This window comes from Manduca sexta, chromosome 27 (genome assembly GCF_014839805.1).
Source record: "Manduca sexta isolate Smith_Timp_Sample1 chromosome 27, JHU_Msex_v1.0, whole genome shotgun sequence".
In the NCBI taxonomy this organism is placed as follows: Eukaryota; Metazoa; Arthropoda; class Insecta; order Lepidoptera; family Sphingidae; genus Manduca; species Manduca sexta.
In genome coordinates this window covers 17,372,198-17,390,342 of record NC_051141.1, presented here as the reverse complement: position 1 = coordinate 17,390,342, position 18,145 = coordinate 17,372,198, and the positions used below count along the sequence as shown (strand labels likewise).

The 18,145-nt window shown below is 33.8% G+C and overlaps 1 protein-coding gene across 2 annotated transcripts; it reads left to right on the top strand.

Annotated features, from left to right (window-relative positions):
- Positions 1–37: 37 nt before the first annotated feature.
- LOC115447443 (deformed epidermal autoregulatory factor 1) lies at positions 38–18,009 on the top strand. Of its 2 annotated transcripts, XM_037443858.1 has the most exons (5): positions 43–2,249; positions 4,285–4,530; positions 8,367–8,602; positions 8,911–9,109; positions 9,390–18,009. In XM_037443858.1, exons 1-4 carry the CDS (start codon positions 1,529–1,531, stop codon positions 9,100–9,102), a joined length of 1,395 nt encoding a protein of 464 aa, XP_037299755.1. In that variant the 5' UTR covers positions 43–1,528; the 3' UTR covers positions 9,103–9,109; positions 9,390–18,009. The 2 variants fall into 2 exon arrangements, with proteins under 2 accessions (XP_037299756.1, XP_037299755.1); XM_037443859.1 differs by lacking the exons at positions 8,911–9,109; positions 9,390–18,009 and adding an exon at positions 8,690–8,815 and having other exon boundaries at positions 38–2,249.
- Positions 18,010–18,145: the final 136 nt, after the last annotated feature.

Sequence of the window (18,145 nt, the reverse complement as noted above, 5' to 3'; positions counted from 1 at the left end):
TAGATGTTTGTACACATTTATGTATTTTTATTTTATCTTTATTTAAAAACTAAATTTTTGGCAGTGTGATTGTCTAGTAGCGAATTTCCGTGAGTTGTCGGTAAAAACAAAACAATATTTTTCAAATGGTCAGCGTTAAACTATATATTTTTCTATGAAATAGATTTTTGCCTAAATTATATTACCTTAAATACGTATTCAGGAATATATAATATTATTACTTAACCCATGGGTTTCCTAAAAGGTAAATGTATATATAAGTACATTGGCTTAAAATATTGCAACCTAAATACATATATTATATGTGTCATTATTTTGCCTGCATAATAAGATCCACCCGTGCCTTTTCCAAGATAAATAATAAGGATCTGTCTAATTCCATTCCATCAAGATAGGATATTGTTTCATATTTTAAAGGCTTTTAGGTTATTTTATAAAATCCTGTATATTTACACAATAAACGTGAAGGTGAAACAGCTCGATTCTACGTTTAGGTCTTTTAAATCCCAAAACACTGCATTATACCATTGTTAGAAGTATCTACCATATACATCTTAAAAACGTATTTTCAAAAAACAATAATTAATATGAGGGGGTCCTAGAAATAAATGTTTGTCACACTTTACAGTTTGTCAATTTAAGACTACTTCCGAACGCAAAAAAGGACAATAAAGGCAATATTTTTATTATTATTATATATATCTTCTTCTAACGGGCGTGCTGTATAATGTTATGTTTCATTTTAGAGAGCTATAATTACGTTATTGATCAATCTATAGAAATCTGTCTACAAAAATTTCGCTACCTAGTTAAGTTGTCAAAATCAATCCGGCTGTATTTTAGTATATTGTAGGATAATTGCAATGTATTGTTTATTATCCTTTTTTGAGCCATATCATATTTACGTATTTCAGCCCTACATTTTTTTTATTATCTTACCACATTTTACGATATTCCAGCATGTTCTAACCTCGGAAATTATTCTTATAAACGAAAACAAAACTAAAGCAATAATTGCCAATTTTGATCCCGAAATCTGGTTACAATATATTAAATCGCAGTCGTGTTTCTTTAGATCGTTAATATATAATTATTCATGTCCATACTTATATGTAATTTGAACATTAGGTATCATTAGTGATTTTTTGAGTACTTACCTATCATTACTTATTCATTAATGATCGTTTATATCGATTAATTGAATCGTTTATTGCTGCCAGACTTATTAAAATGTTATTTATATAATTTTATAATGAAAATTAAATAATTGGAATATTTTTGTACCATTGCGAAATGCAATTTTATAATTATAACGATGTAGGTCGAAATTTAAAAATGCCGCCATAGTATAGACAGCGTACGTGAAATGTTTTTAATTCTAAGATTTAATTATGGCGGATGGAGGTTGAAATAAATTGTAAAATATTTTACATTCGTATACCCTACCGAGACAAAAGATATCTACATGTAATTGATCAAATTTTATTTGCGCCGCGCGGGTGTCGTGTGGGACGGGCGACAACGAGATATGGCGGAGAATAGGGGTTCGGATAACGTCGTCATGCCGGACATTACCGAAGTTTCCGAAGCCGATCCGTTGTCGGCGGCGGCCGAGCACGAGGCGGAGCGCAACGAAGGGAACTCAGTTTTACCAAGTGGAATCAAAACGGCGAGGCTGTCGAGCGATTCTAACGGGGTGGTGACTGTGCCCGTATCGCTGCCTGTGGGCACGCTCATCACTGGCACCACCTTTAACGTGATCACGTCAGACCAACTCCCGCATTTCAAGCCGATGATATGCGTGGATAACGGATTCATATCGGGCGGGCCGGTGAGCGAGGACATAAAGGCGACGCACATAGTGATACAGAACCCGTCAACGACGCCGCCGCAGCGGCAGGCCCAGGGTCACGAGGTGGCGGCGACTGCGCCGGCGGTGCGAGCGGCAAGCGCGCGCTCTTGGGCCGAGACGGCGAACATGCCGATCCTGTCCGTGCGCTGCAAGAATACTTCTGCTGAGCTCCACAAGCATAAGTTCGGCTCGGGCGGGCGCGGTCGCTGTATCAAGTACGGACTGGAATGGTATACGCCTAGCGAGTTCGAAGCGCTGTGTGGCCGCGCCTCCAGTAAGGATTGGAAGCGGTCCATCAGGTTCGGCGGCAGGAGCATCCAGGCGCTGATCGACGAGGGCATCCTGACGCCGCACGCCACCAGTTGCACTTGTGGGGCTTGTTGTGATGATCAGTCAGGTAAGTAACCTCTTATTATATTATTGTGATCATATTGAACAATCAACCTGTTATGCATTGGTATGATTTTAGTTGTTACTTATTGTTTATTTACACTGGGTTTACACATAGCTGGAGCTGCAAATAGCATACTAGGTTATGGTAGATTTCTTAATTTATTTTCCTTTAATGTTTTGTTACTAATTTGCATTTAGTTCTGTAATTTTGAGACCAGCAAGTGATCATGATAGTATTTACATTATTTTGTGCCTGATATTGTCTAGTATACACAAGTCAAGTTATATACAGTCCGTTTGTAATTGAGTTTGTCATATAAATTAATACAAAACCAAGTTGCCTTGTGAACAGTACTTTAGGCACAAATAATCTGATTTAATTTTTTGGAATGTATTTACATTCCATGAAAACCAAATATGAGTATTGATTTTCAAATATCATTCAACAGTATGTTTTGATTTAAATTTCATTATGTGTTATTCACGGTGAATATCAGAATGGTGTGGTTTTATACGAATGGTAAATATTTACGGGGGTTCACAAAACAATTGTGGTTTTAGGTGAATTATTATCTCCCAATTTTAGTAATGAGCACTGTAATAACTGCAACACAAGGCATGCAGAATTATAACTTTTTGTTTAAATAAAAAAAATTGGCTAAGTATTTTGTAGATAATAAACATTTATATACTTGAAGTTACAACTTGTTTTGATGTAAAATGTTCATTACAGAAAATAGGTTTGGGGTAAATTATGTTGAAATTAAAATGTTATAATGTTGTCTATCTCTGTGATGAAATTCTATATCCCAGTTAACAGTTCATTTATATTGTTTTTACACCATTTTAGGGGATCTCTGTCAAATTATTATAGAAGCAATTTACAATTCATAACAACAAAAACTATTGTCATTGTTATATGTAGCATGGTTCCACATACTACAACATTGTTCCCTATATACCTTAGTTATTTCGCCCTAAATTCTGTATAAATCATCTGTATTCTGTATCGCCCTAAATATATTTCTAACACATATACCAAGCCTTAAAATGACATTGATATTATTGATTCCTTGTGTGTCAGTACAAAAGGACCACTTATTCATTGTGGTATTACATTAATGTTCTGACGTGTAATTAATATCAACATGTTTTAACAATTACCATATATCATCATCTTTGTAAGCATAGTTCAGATAGCGACATACATGCACAATAGCAAACTTGACACACAGCAATTATGCAGCAATACAGCTAAATAATGTTTTATTAAATTTTTTATAATCTTTAATTCAAAAGTATTCATTTCAAGTATTCATTGTTAAATCTGTAGTTGGTTGAAGTTATGTTTATAATATAAGGTCATCATGTCTCAGCATAAAATCCTAAAAGATGGTAAAAAGAGCATAAAAATCCATAAAGTAATTTATAAGTACTAAATAAATACACAAACTAAGATAAACAACTTTCTTTATATAATGGATCATTTCTACAATTATTGTTAGATGTCCACTTGAAGACAAATATTTTATTTCCACAAACATTTTTTTTCAAACCCATTTTAATATTAATGTAATCATAATTAACAAATAATAAATAATTGTCTGCCATAAATACACAAATTTCTACATTTAAATACAATTAAACAAGGCTACCCCATATTATCATTATGTCAACAAACATGCATGACACACATATACTGTACCATATTGATAGGATTGCAAAGAATTCAACTTATCTCGAAATTATGCGAAATGACGTCACTCGAGCTTGTGATTTTAGTAACTGACAAGCACTATCAGCTTGCTGCACCAGAATCGCCTTATGGCAGTGTTGCCAGATGAGTCACGCCGATTATCCGGATTTGCATTTAAATATACAACCTTACCACTAGTGCACAAGCGACTGTGTCGGCGGTAGATGCCTTATACCAGTATACAGTAATACCTTGTCATAGGTCTTCATCAGGGCTACCTAAAGTATACTGCGTAATTTATGCTTAGTTGAATCTATAATCACAACAAAATAATTCTTTCCAGCCATGGGACCCATAAGACTATTCACTCCTTACAAAAGGCGCAGGCGGAACGCGGAGGCCGAAGAAAAAAAATCTTCGAAGGTGAAGCGCGACAACAGCTTGGGTGAAAGCGAGGTGGACAACATCCATCAGTCGAGCAACAACAGCCACTCGAAGGAGGCGTGGCAGACCATCGCCGAGGGTCTCGAGACCAACACTGACTACCATATACTCGAGAACTCGGAGCCACCGCCCGATCCTGCGACAGGTAAATATTCACTCTTTATCATAATATATGTTTGTCCTTGCGGTTACTAATAATGGCTGTTTAGATAAAAAATAATCGATGTTATTTGAAAAGTTATTTATTTGTCTGTGATAGGCCTAGTTTAGCCTTAACAATTTCTCGCCGTGTGCAAAGTGTCGTGTAAATATTCAGGACAACATTTCCGGTATTCCGAGGAAACGCGAGAAATTGGTATGCATATTGCATAGGTTCTCAAACTTATTTCGTGTACTGCGCGCTTTGAAATTTTATTATTTTCTAGCGCTCCCCAAATTACTCTATTTTAAATATACCTATTGTGCCATATGTGTTTCCTTTTACTGAGCTAAATTAAGATCTATACAAATATTATAAATGCGAAAGCGTGTTTGTGTGATTTTTATGCTTTCAAAGCCAAATTACCGAACGAGTTGAATTTAAATTTTATATCAATTAATCGCTTTCCAATTCGTTAACCGCCACCCTGAAAGCCGCGAGCGTCCACAGGGGCGCGTTATCGCCACTTTGAGAACGACTTGTATATAGTAAAATGTAATATTCCTATTGGCCGATACGCGGATGCTTTGTATTATAAATTGGATCAGCTACCTGTCATGTCATAATTGAAATTGGAAATGTTCATTTACGGTAAATTGCAGTGATATTTAATACGTGCACATATCTACGTATAGTAATATTGAATAAATCAATACCTGAAACAGTATTATAAGAGCCTTATTATGGCTATAATTAATAAGTAAATTTTATATGTGCATGTTTATTACGCATGTGAAAAACATCTTTATAAATTCTTTTCGTTATAAAATAATTTTGACTACCTAATCTGTTTCGTAGTATTTGAAGATGATAATGCTCAAAAGAAAATATGATTTCGTTTCATCACATTAACTATATTAAGCTGCGCCTTTCTCAACAAATAATTGTTATCGCTTTTACATTAAATTTAATTATATTTAATAAGTTTCAAGTTTACACCTGTGCCGCTATGTCAAACTTGGACTTCCTCTCCTATTAACGTAGCATCGTGTTGTCACAACAAAACAACGACAATTATAATATTGCGCCTGCGTAATGGTTTTTTGGTTTGCGAAAACTTGCACTGTCACGTTTAGTTTACTTTCGTGAACGGAACTGGGCCCTTATTCTGTATGATAGTGTAAACGCGTAACGCGGCCGTGTCATGTTATCTTCGAGAAATGTGTGTGGAATGGTATTCTGTAAGCCAAATTTCTATAGTCCTAAACATGACGCGTTGTGTTACGTGCTTGTTACGCACTGTCAAAATAACGTGCGGGATAGAGAATAAGGCCCCTGGACATCGGTCGGCAAAGCGATGGCAATGTTATCTATACAACTGGTTTTATTAGTTATAATATTGTAAATGTCTATGAGCACCGGCGATATCCCCCAAACGAACCACTCTAAGGTCAATAATAGTTCCACGCACAGAAAGAGCGGGCAAGTGTAAGTAGTCGATCTATTGCACAGTAATATTTATGTTCTATTTTTGTTATAAGTTATTGATTTTATATTTTGAAGCTTAAGTCTTGTAGAACAAAGTTTAAAATGTAAGAAAATGTTTTGTTTCCATAAAACAAGCGGATGTTGTATTGACATAAATATAATTGCTTGTACGCGAATGTTTTCATTATAGCTTATGCTTTTGTGTCTTTTCGTATATAGAAATATTAATTAATGTAAGACATTAAAGTTTTAACTAAAATTTTAATTATACATATTTGGCGTGCGCAAGCGTTGACGAACTTAGGTGTCATTTTATTACATAGAGCACATAATATATAACAATTCTATGCCAAAACATAATAATCATTAGCGAATTTGAGAACTTGCAAACTGTACGGAAAAGCAATGGTTATGTGTTCGCACGACTCAGAGTCTTATGTTGAAAAAAATAAGTCTCACGTTACATACCTTCTGCGAATTTTAAACGAATATACTTACTGCTTTGTTCCTATACTGTGTTATGTGAAAATAACATACTCGTTTTTAATTTGCAATCGTCATCAAACAAAAGTGCAGTTGAGGTATAATCCTCTTATCTAATATACGAGTATGACTATTTGTTCCTTGTTTTCATTTGCAAATTGATATATCAATTTAAAAAATGTCGTCGATGCGGTTTAAGCCTTATGAATTGGTTTTATAAAAGTCCTTTGTTAGCGCATCCTTTGCAATTATTCTAATGGGATTTTCAATGCCTTTTATTTATTTTCCCGTACAAAGAGATTCCTTTGTGGTCTATAGATCGCTTTACAACGTAATAATCAGATAACAAATGACACAGCTTTGTTGTTAGTCTGGTGGTGATTGGAAAGCAATTACTAAACACCACGGGAGGTAAATAGATTCTACAGTCTATAGTAGATTGTCGGCTTGGCAATCTGCATTCGCAAATTGAAATACTCCAATCAGTAGTGAATAGACATCACATGTACTGACATGTTCTATTGACACAAGATGCAGTGTCTGAACAGAATATGTATATATAAGGTAGTTATGTATTGCAAATTTCGCATGGAATTGTGACTTATTGTGTGCATTAATTGAATATGAAATACAATAACGTGATCTTGCAATGATAGCGAATTGTCGTGAAATAATATTAAGCTGTTATTTCGAATAATTTCTAGATTTGTAAGTGAAAAAATTTAAATTGAACATTTCAATTAATCTGCTGGCGGGTATTTGTAAAATTTATTATCTACTAGCTGCGCCGGCGATTGTACTTGAAATTTTATATTCCCCCCTCGAACATATTGAATAGATATAGCCTACAGATGAGTGTAACTTAGATGCGGTTAAAATAAGCAATTAATTAAAATGTTTTAACAGTGTTACTTTCAATAATACATGGACTCACATTTCTTATGAACATTTTAGGCGCTTACAATAAATGTAATATTCATTATACAGATACGTACGTAATTAACATACTATTTTGTATGTAAGCAGATACAGAAATGACGGGTAAAAATCTGGTAATTGTTTTTCTTTTAATAATTTTTCCAATAAATTCGAACCATTTGCAACCGTTTTCATCATGTTACATTTAATTTGCAACCGTTTGTATCATGTTGCATTTCATTTGCAACCGTCTCTATCATGTTACATTTCGTACGCAATTTGCGAATTGTATACACTGTATATACTAAATAAGGTCTATTGCGTTTAGAACTAGGTATGTTCTATGTTATTGATTTTTAATATCACCTATTTTAATAGTTATTTTAATTGCTGCCGCGAAAGTCTTTGCACAATAATTAAATGTTTGGTAACTATAGCGAAATCAGAATATTTGGACTAACGGTTACTTTATTACAAATGTAGGATTAAGTATATTAATAAAGGTCTCAATTTAAATATATTTTGTGAAACATATGTTTTCATCCTGTAGAAGCCGTATTACATTATATCCTAGAAAGGAAAATAAAAACAACAATGTCCTTTTTAAAACAATGTCTTTTTGAGAGTAACAATATAATCGGACCAAACAAAAAACTAAAAAAATAATTGTAGATATCATCATACACTTGTTTCCCTGAATCTTTATTACCTTAAAACAAAGCAATAAAGATAAACAGCATGAATAGGTGAGACATTGTGGATTAATTAATTCAAATGATTAATTAACACAGGCTACTTATAATTTTATATTATTCAAAAAATTTACGCGTGATCAAAACAAAAGCTATTATACCCTTCACCATCAAGCACAAGAAGACCAATGCTAAACAAAAGCGACCCCTAAATATAATACCATTCCAAATAAAGACACCCTGCCCGGTTAACATTTCCAGTTACTCTGCCAGACATGAGTGGCGTACTCAAGCGGCTGGATGACATCAGCCAGACGCTGGTGCGGCTCGCCGGGGAACTGAAGCAGTGTGTAGAGGACGTGCGGCTCGTGAGCTCCAGGCAGATGGAGCGGCTCGAGCAGGAGCGCGCGTCCGCCCTCCTCGCTGCGAGTGTCGACGCGCATGTCGAGGCCGAGCAGGTGTCGCTGCATAATGTCGAGGAGGCTGAAGCCAAGAAGGTGAGAAGGCTACCAATGTGTGTGGTACGGGATAATAGCATGTTTGGTGATGGACATTATGAGTAAATTATTTGGACTTAATTTCAGTTCGTGCAAATGGATTTGAAAGGTTCTTCCTGGATATCCCAGAATGATTCGGAAACTAGAAAAATCAAAACCAGGATGAATGGAAAGTTTACCGTTGGACTTCTTTCTTAGGTCTCCGTCACAGCAATGACACTTTCAAAAAAAACTTTTACTCAGTCTATTTAAATATATTATTGTTTGTATACCACAGTACATACAACTTGTTATATTTTTCTCACCAGTGCGCCAACTGCAACCGTGAGGCTTCAGCTGAATGTTCCCTGTGCCGCCGCACGCCTTATTGCTCAACATATTGCCAGAAGAAGGATTGGGCGTCGCACCAGATCGAGTGTCTGCGCTCGGTACCCACCATTCATGCAGAATCGCAGCAGCACCAGTCGATCATGCTGATAGTGGAGAGCCAGCATCAATAGTCCACGGGTGAGGACATTTTATATAGAGGACAAGTTTCCTTGGCGTGTGGCTGTGTGTCGGGAGGTCGTGGGTTTACTGCCCGAAATTGGCATCATTTTGATAGCAGACAAGTGGTTTGAATTTCAAAAGGAGTAACTTACGACAAATATTAAGATGATTCAATTTTATTTCTTCAAGCTATTCGAGAAGTCATTTTTATTGTTTTTGGTTCGATAAAAATGCAAACACTTACTTACGTATTTTATTATTTCTGTAGTGAATCTGATCCGATTCCTTTACGTTACAGGGCCGCCACACCTCAGCCGTGTGGTTCTGCGGTTTGTGCCAGAAGATTAAACTGTGTGTATTGGACTACATGTTCACATGTCTGCAGACTTCACTATACTTCTATAGTTTCTATACAGTGACTTCTTTCAAGTGCCGTGTTGTGATTGGTTAAGTGATTATGAACTATTTACAAAGTATGGACAATCGTATTCGCGTTGCGTACTTTAAAGTGAACTTACTCTATTTTTCTACTAATTATTCACCTGTATATAACTATGAATTTTGGTTCAAATCAAATGGTGTATGAAATCACTCTTATATTTCTTAATAAGATTTCGAAACTGTTCAGGCATTTGATGAAGTGTATGGGCTCTGTTTGATATTATATTGTGTTATATAAATGATGTATAATGTACTGTAAATAATTTTGTCAAAATCTAGTAAACTTACGAAAGAAACTCATAGCGGGTGGCCCAAAGGTACTTTTATTATTTTAAAATGTGATGAAATACGCTAAATTCTTTGTTATTCTTTAGGATACTTTATTAAATATTATTCTGTAATATATAACGTCTCATTAAGAATTTCAAGCAACTATGTATTTTAAATATTGCCTTTATAAAAAACTATACAAGATAAGTGTATAATATATCATACCTTGAAAATTTACTAAATCTAATACTTAAAAAAATAGCAATACATTTCGCCTATATTTAAAAGTTCAGACATACTGTCAATTGTTGTAAAGTCCGTTTAAAGTTAGAAATAGTCATTATTAGAAATTATCTAAAATGAATTGTCCGTTTATTCACGTGTGTTTATGTGGCATTTAATACTTATTACAGTGCAGTATTTTCATAGTTAGTGCATTTGCATATTTTGGTGTTCAAAGGCTGTTTAGATAAACAGGGTGCAATAAGCATTTTCTGGTGTAAAATTTGCAAATTTTATTTGCTAATTTCATAATTAATAAGTGTTAAATTACCATAAAATATTTTTTTTATATTTTTACTGTCATGACACTGGCTTATTACATTTTTTACTATAACTTTCTGGCAAATACAGCTTGGCAATGCACAAATTGTGTCACATGTAGTTGTATGTTTTGTAGTCACTTTTTTTTAATCTTTATTGACATTATTTTGTTATATTTCTATGTTGTTGCCTGTTTAATAACATTTTGATTATTTATAGTCAGAGGGGGCTATTTCCGTCTTTTTGCAATTACAGTCCTTCCTAAACAAGACAGACAGTCATTCGGTTTTTAGATTCTTCTCCATAAGGCTATCAAAGTTGCCTTTCGCTTAGAATCATAATTGTAATAGACGGGTATGCAACATAGACGATATAGAGCACCCTCATTATACAATTAAAATGAAAATATTTGATCTATTGAGAATCTTTTGTGTTGTACGAGACAATAACGCTCATACTGCAATTTTCGTACATATGCTATGCTAATACAACTATATAAACATTTGTGCCACTCAAATTATCAAACATACATATTTTAAATACTAATAATAATACAATGAGCTCTTAAACAAGTGCTTTGGCGTCAACTACTTTTGCTTACAACACAACCATTATCGGGCACTGTCAACGGCGAAAGCCCCAACACGTGTCCAAGAAATTACAAGCCAGAATATATCTGAACAGTCAGAACACACCTTGTTAGGATTAAGATTGCAATATTTGTCCTTGCCACGTTAAATGTAAGCAAGTTTAACTAATATCACATATTTTACAATAACATAAGCAATAAATTATATTACAATACATATTCAAGATGATAGATATAACACAATATTTATAAATGCGACATACATTAGGATTTTATGCTGAAGTCTTACAAAATTAGTTTTCTCCATTACAGTACTTGAAGCAGGTTATATAATAGGTAAATACAGAATAATATACCTCTGGGACACTCATTTTGTTCCTTATTATGTAGGAGTTGAAGTACATTTTAAACTATGTAAGATCTAAGTGATGTGGTTACCATGTTGAGTGAAAGTGTAGTTAAAATGTTCTGTTACCAAAAACTAATGTATTGTTTTAGTTTTTAATTATTGAATATCGGGTTCACTTGTAATTTTAATTGTTTACGATTAGTTATGTTTCTTTGTTACAACAATAGCAAGCAAAAAAATTATTCAATGATAGTGCTGAAAAATGAGTTCTTTTTTTCACAGTTAATTCCTATACTACATTTAAAATACTGCAAATCAGCATAAATATCACCGTTGACTTTTAAACTGACATGGATACTAAATCTATGTTGAGGGTCATATTTGCCTTTAACTGGTCTAATCATTTTGCAGTGGAGCATTTACTTACTATAGTGGTGAGAGATATTTTAGAACTAGTTTATTCATATCACGCATTATATTTTTGCGAGTTTTTGGAAGTTTAAAATATGATGTCTATTCTACAAAGGTAATAAAAAGAAACATGCTGTATACAGGGTGTTAATGTCGTTCGCTAGTATGGTGTTGGTCACGAATTATTATCGCAAAACAAAAAAATAAATAATTGTGTAATTAAATTGTATACAGGCTGATTTTGACAGTAAGTAACAAAATGAAACCATATATCAATCATCATAAAAATAACAACAATAAGGTTATCATACAATAGATGTAAGATAAAAAGTGAAAGTTTCAAACAAAATAAATATTAATAACAAAAAAATTAAAATTTACACACCTAATACGACTACGACTACATTTGGACTAAACCAGAAATTGTAAAAATTAGAAAGTAAAACTTTGATTTTTAGTGATAATATTATTCATGAATATTTTTGGGCACAATGTTAGTAGATATAAAGACTTATGTGGTTTAGTTTATTAACACAATGTCAAAATGATCCTGTATTTACTATATTGTAGTAGAAGTCAAAACCCATTGAATATTAACACCCTGTATACTTTTGTTTGATATTAAACAACGAAATTGATTGACTTATTGTACTCTTAGTACTTCATGCATTGTACTTTATTTTACATTTGTTATGTGAACCTGTTTTCACTTGTAAATATAAATTATATTAGTGTAGTTGTATTGGTTATAATGTATGGAACGATTTGTTCCAATGCAATAAAGATATCTATAATAATAAGTATTAATATATATTATTTTCCAAGAACAGTGCACAGTAGAATAACAAATGAATGTCTTGAGAATAACAAATGAAAAACGTGAATGTCTTGTGTATGCAAAGTGTGAGTCAGCATGTGGGTGTGGAGTTGAAATGTGTATTTTATGAGTCGTTAGACGTCGTTGGACGTCCACCTACAATGTGGACGAACTACTTGGTAAAGGTCGCAGGAACACATTGGATGCAGGCCGCTTTCGACAGGTTCTTCTGTAAATCTTTGGGGGAGGCCAATTGTGGACTTTATATGGCTGATGATATTTTCTGAAACGCTGGCAAACAAAAACTAATCTAAAGTATTTAACTGTTCTCAAATATTTTTGAGTTTATTGAAGTTACTGAATGTTGTAAATATTGTGTATAATTTTCACATCAAATCTGAAATGTATATTGTATTAGTTCGGTCACAATTATTATATTATTATATAGTACGTATATAATTCGCACGCGTTTGGAATGAGACGAATTTCGGAATTGATAACCCTGAGCAGCGTCGGCAAACTGATGTTCAAGTGATAAAATTAAATAAATATGATTTTTATTGTGAATTTTTATGTATTTAATTACATAATACAAATATGGGTATTTTTTCAACATCTAAATAGTAAAGGAGGACAAAATATGCTAAAACCTTTTTAGTTTACATAACAATAAAAACAACAAGAAAGTTTTAATCAATATAAAATCAGAAAGTGACGAACGCTACTTACGCTCGGGTGTTGATATTTTTGATTTACTTCAACAATGTTTCATCTGATTCTCATGGCGTGCGGATTATACGACATTATGTAAAGTTATTTAAATAACTATAAAAAAACTAGCTGACCTGACAGACATTGTCCTGTCTTAACTATGTATGCACGCGCGCATTCTGTCGATCGCTGACAGTTATTTCAAACCACTGACAGTTATGTAAAATTAATAATGTCGTTAAGTTTTCTTAAATTTTCTAATTTTCGGCGCAATTTTATGTTTCTTTTCTTTCCTAAGAACCTTCCGACAATTACAAACACAACAAAAAAAAAATAGTGAAATCGGTCCAGCCGTTCACGCGTGATGGCGTAACCAAGGGAAATAGTGATCCATTTTTATATATATATAGATAAATAACTCTCAGTCTACAATCTATATACTGTTTTGTTTATTGATTTCTATAATATTTGAATCGAAAGCACCACTCACCATGTGATCTATAATTTTTTTCAAAGACAAAACTATCTTATACATTATGATCATGTTTTGAATCCTATAAATAACTACTGTCGGTTCTTGGAAAGTAATTTCTTGTATACAGGGTGGATTTTCGAGATGGAGACGTAAGGGCAGCTACTTTAACCGCTGTAACTACAACTTTGTTAGGTGACTGTCTATTATTTTTGATGACTTTAAGGTCTAAATTCCCAGATTATGAAGTCAATGAAATGAGTCTTGTAATCCTTATAAGCAACAGGATCGATTTGCATCAAAAAAGTATTGCATAGTCCATTTTCTTGCTGAACATATATTTTTCAAAGTATATGAATGCAGATCTTAGCGAGTTAAAAAATTATGATAGTCTCCTTAGAAAATATTGTTATAAATGGCCGCCCTTACTGCTCCATCTCAAAAATCCAACCTGTATATAGAGTGGGTAATTTGTATCATTTGTCTCTACCAACTCGTTTACAAATACTGGCTAGTTTAATTGGTTACATTCTGTAGTTTTTCTGTAGCGCCTGATAGCTTACAGAATTAACTACACATTCAAAATAATATAATTAACAACAGCAAGTGTTTGTAAATATTGAGCTCGTAAGACATCTAGTAAAATTTACCAACATTTGTGAACATGATATGTATTTTATATATCTATTTGCTCAAATATGTAATTGATTAAGTCGGTCAGCCGTCGGCTGTTTTACGTGTCTATGTAATTTTATTAACAGGAACCAATGCTCGCAGGATTGTATAAAATGTGTAACAATATCGTAATTAATTGCTTTATAATATCTCGCTTCAATCAATGTTCAATAAATACATACAGTTTAAGAATTTGTAAGAATACTTCCACGTGTTGGCTGCTTCGGTATATCTGTGACCGATTTGTCATAGTTATATGTGTTGAACTAGTCGTAGCGCATATTAATGGAGTATATAAGTGATCTGAGATCTCAACCGCTAAATTCGGGTCGATGGTGAAAATGGACCAATCAGAGCAAAGTTCGTTTGACAAGTAATGTTGATTGGTTAATTTTTAACAATAACTCGTAGGAACGGTTGAGATTAATTGGAGTAAGCAAATTTCATGAAGCTCATATTTTTGGCCGCTTTGAAGATAGTAACGGGCTGTGTCAATCATTATGTTAGTATAGTACATCACGACGACACTTATAGGTGCTTATTCTGCGGTTTCAGTGGCTTTGTGTAAAAATTTGTCTAGATCATCATGTGCGCCTTTTAGAGCCGTTTTCAATAAACAATCCCATTTCAATTCGATTCCAAGAATTAACCAATCAAAATGAGTCACTTGTAAGCATATCAGAAAAAAAATTGTTATGATTAGTCCATTTTTAATATAAATCGAAAAAAGCGATCGTTATTATTGAAAATGGCGGTTAGTCACATTTTAAGGGTTGTCGGCGCGTATCATACGCATTTTATGTAGTCCCTCAAGTATAAATTAAAGTAATGTGCTTACTGTAGAGGAGCCAAAAGATTAGACGTACATTTAATTCAGCATTCACTGCCAAGTTTGTAGTCTGTAAATAAGGAAGTCTATTGATTATTCTAAGTCACAGTTTAGATTCTGTGCTAAAATAGACGTATGTTTTAGTCTCAAATCTGTTATCTCGTTTCCATAGACTATGTGAGTAATTAACATAAATGGCGGATTCGTCCGCGTATAGACTAATCAAAATATGTTACTCATAGACAATGTAGTTATGTATGTGAAAGAATTTAGATTCGTTTCAGTAGTTGCCCCAAAATCATAAGCTTTCGAAACTTTGCAGTCATATACTGGTGGATGTTTTAAATAGGCGGTAAAGGAAACCACATATAACCCTGTAGCTATTATAAGATTGTCTTCAAGGCTGTCTATAATTTTTTAAGATATAAAAAAGGGCATTGATAAGTAAAAAAAACTACACTAAGTTTCTATTCAGTTTGTCTATCAATCGACCTTGAATACATAGTTTGGTATGTTCAAAAACGAATTAGGGTAAAGTGTATGGAGTCAATTTATAACTATTTCCAACCAAAATAAAATCTCAAACCTCTTTCGTTAGCACTGAAAAAGTTCTTGCATGAATTGTCTGGCAGTCTATTTTTTTTCTAAAATCTGAACGCAGATTTTAATGTTTTCAGAAATAATGATAATCTCCTAAGTCAGTTTTTTGTAGCTACAGCGGTTAAGGCCCTTGCTACCTCATCTCAAAAAACCACCTTGTAATTGTAGTGTAGTGTTTTAAAGCAAATTTCTTCAGTCTGCTTATGCGTTTTCGAAGTTTTGATGCGCTTTTTAATCTATATGTTCATAAATAATGTATAAAATTATATACAAACAATAAAAAAGGTCTTTGCAGACGATTTCCTCCAAGTCCGTAGATATAGACTAGTACAGTGTAATTACACCCGGTATGAAGGTAGTCACGAGCAGTGACGTAGCTGGAGGGGGGCCGGTGGGGCACCCCATGGGTTTAAAACCCAATGAGGATGGCAACCGAAGTTAGGGTCACCTGTTTCCAAGAGCCTAACTTTACTGAATCCAAAATTCAATCCGGTCATAAAGTTTGATGTTGATATTCATTAGATTGTACTGTAATAGTGTAGTAATTGACCAAGCAGCCAACTTGTGGAGGCGTGACAGTTATAGGCCTTGCTGGCAGCGTATACAGGTTTTCACCAAACTGTATGAAATCATAATACCCAATGCCGTCAGAATTTATCTTATTAAACACTGAAAACTTAACATCTATTTATGCGCAGTCCAATATATATTTTTATTCTAAGCCGCATATAGTGTTACTTACCATCACGCGGAAGGCATGTCCGTAATCTGTAATGGGTTTAGAAATCATTAGTGAAGTTCCTCGCACTGTTTAGATGTGCGCTGTGTCGGGGAGTCATCTTAAGATATAAACGGGTCGGTGAAAACCGGATACGCACGCTCATAATGTAGCAATTTTAATGTACAGTCATTTCAATTCAAATGTCGATATAAGATGACGGTATACGGTTATTACATTATTTATCAGTTATCGATAGAACAATATTAATAAACAGGATGTTAAGGAATAAACTTATATTGAGTTTACTCGCGTCTACACATGGATTTGCTTGCGGGAAAATCCTCTGTAATGAACTACTTTTCCGGGATAAAATTTTTCATGTGCCCATATGCCAAATAGTTTTCAATTCCATTCAGTTTGTGTTTATAAACAAATATTAAATTCCTTATCTTCAGAAACAATCAAATCCCTGCGATGGCTACGGGTACCTTATAGGTGTGCTATTATAACCATCAAACCACCCGTCCGCAATGCTACCTTGCGACTGTACTCATACATAAAACATTAAAATAAACCGTAATACCGTCATTTTATGTCTCTGTTTCGGCTAGTAAGTATGCCGACTAGACCTGTGCAAGTTTTCAATATTGTTTACACATTTAGGTCAAAAGGCAAATTAAATTTGTTAATTTCGTAAAAATATTTATACGAGGATGGATCAGGTTTCTTTTTGTATCGATAACTGTAAGATCAGTCTTCTTAGAATGCAACATAAAAACGAAACGAACTGCACTGTCGTTGCATTGTGATTGGTCGAGAGACTGATATGTGACTTACACGGTAGGCCCTCGACCAATCACAAAACGACATGGACCTTACCATCGTGTTCGTTATGCCACATTAAAATGTGGACTAGTCTTGACTAGCATTGTTACTATGGTTGCGGCGCTTACTATAAGGCAAGTAAGTGGTTCGTCGCGAAATTCAATTGTATAAAATTATCCTGATGTTCTGGGAACACATTAATGCGAATCGCTTGTTCTACAACTACAACTTTCCGGCTTATGCGTAGACGCAGATTAAAAGCAAAGCAATCGAACGTTTCGGATTTTGTGTTCCAGGAACTCGGGAGTCAGAATTATACGATAATTCTTCGGTGATTGAGTTAAAAATGTTAATATCATATCAATACTTAACGAAATATCATGATGCTTCCTCGGACATATAAATATTACAACGCTTTGGACACTATACATAATAATATATGTGCGAAATTATACAGATACACTTATTGACGGACATATTTATATACAAATTAATTTGTTTTAGTAAATCGTTCCAGCATTGATTATTTAAGTTGTTAACGTTTGGCATCGAAAATGTTTAAACCAAATATCTCATAAATGTTTTTGTGTTGTAAATACGGAAGTTGTTTTGTGTACAAGGTAAAGCGGCATGTATCATGAAATAAACTGTTCGGTGTTGTTTTATTACCTTATTTATTGCCGTTAACATTTCCAAGGAAATTAAATACTAACGTAAATGTCACATCCTCAATTTCAAGTTTTGATAAGGGTTTAATTACGGGAATAAACCAATAATAATAACGGGAACAAAGTAATTTGT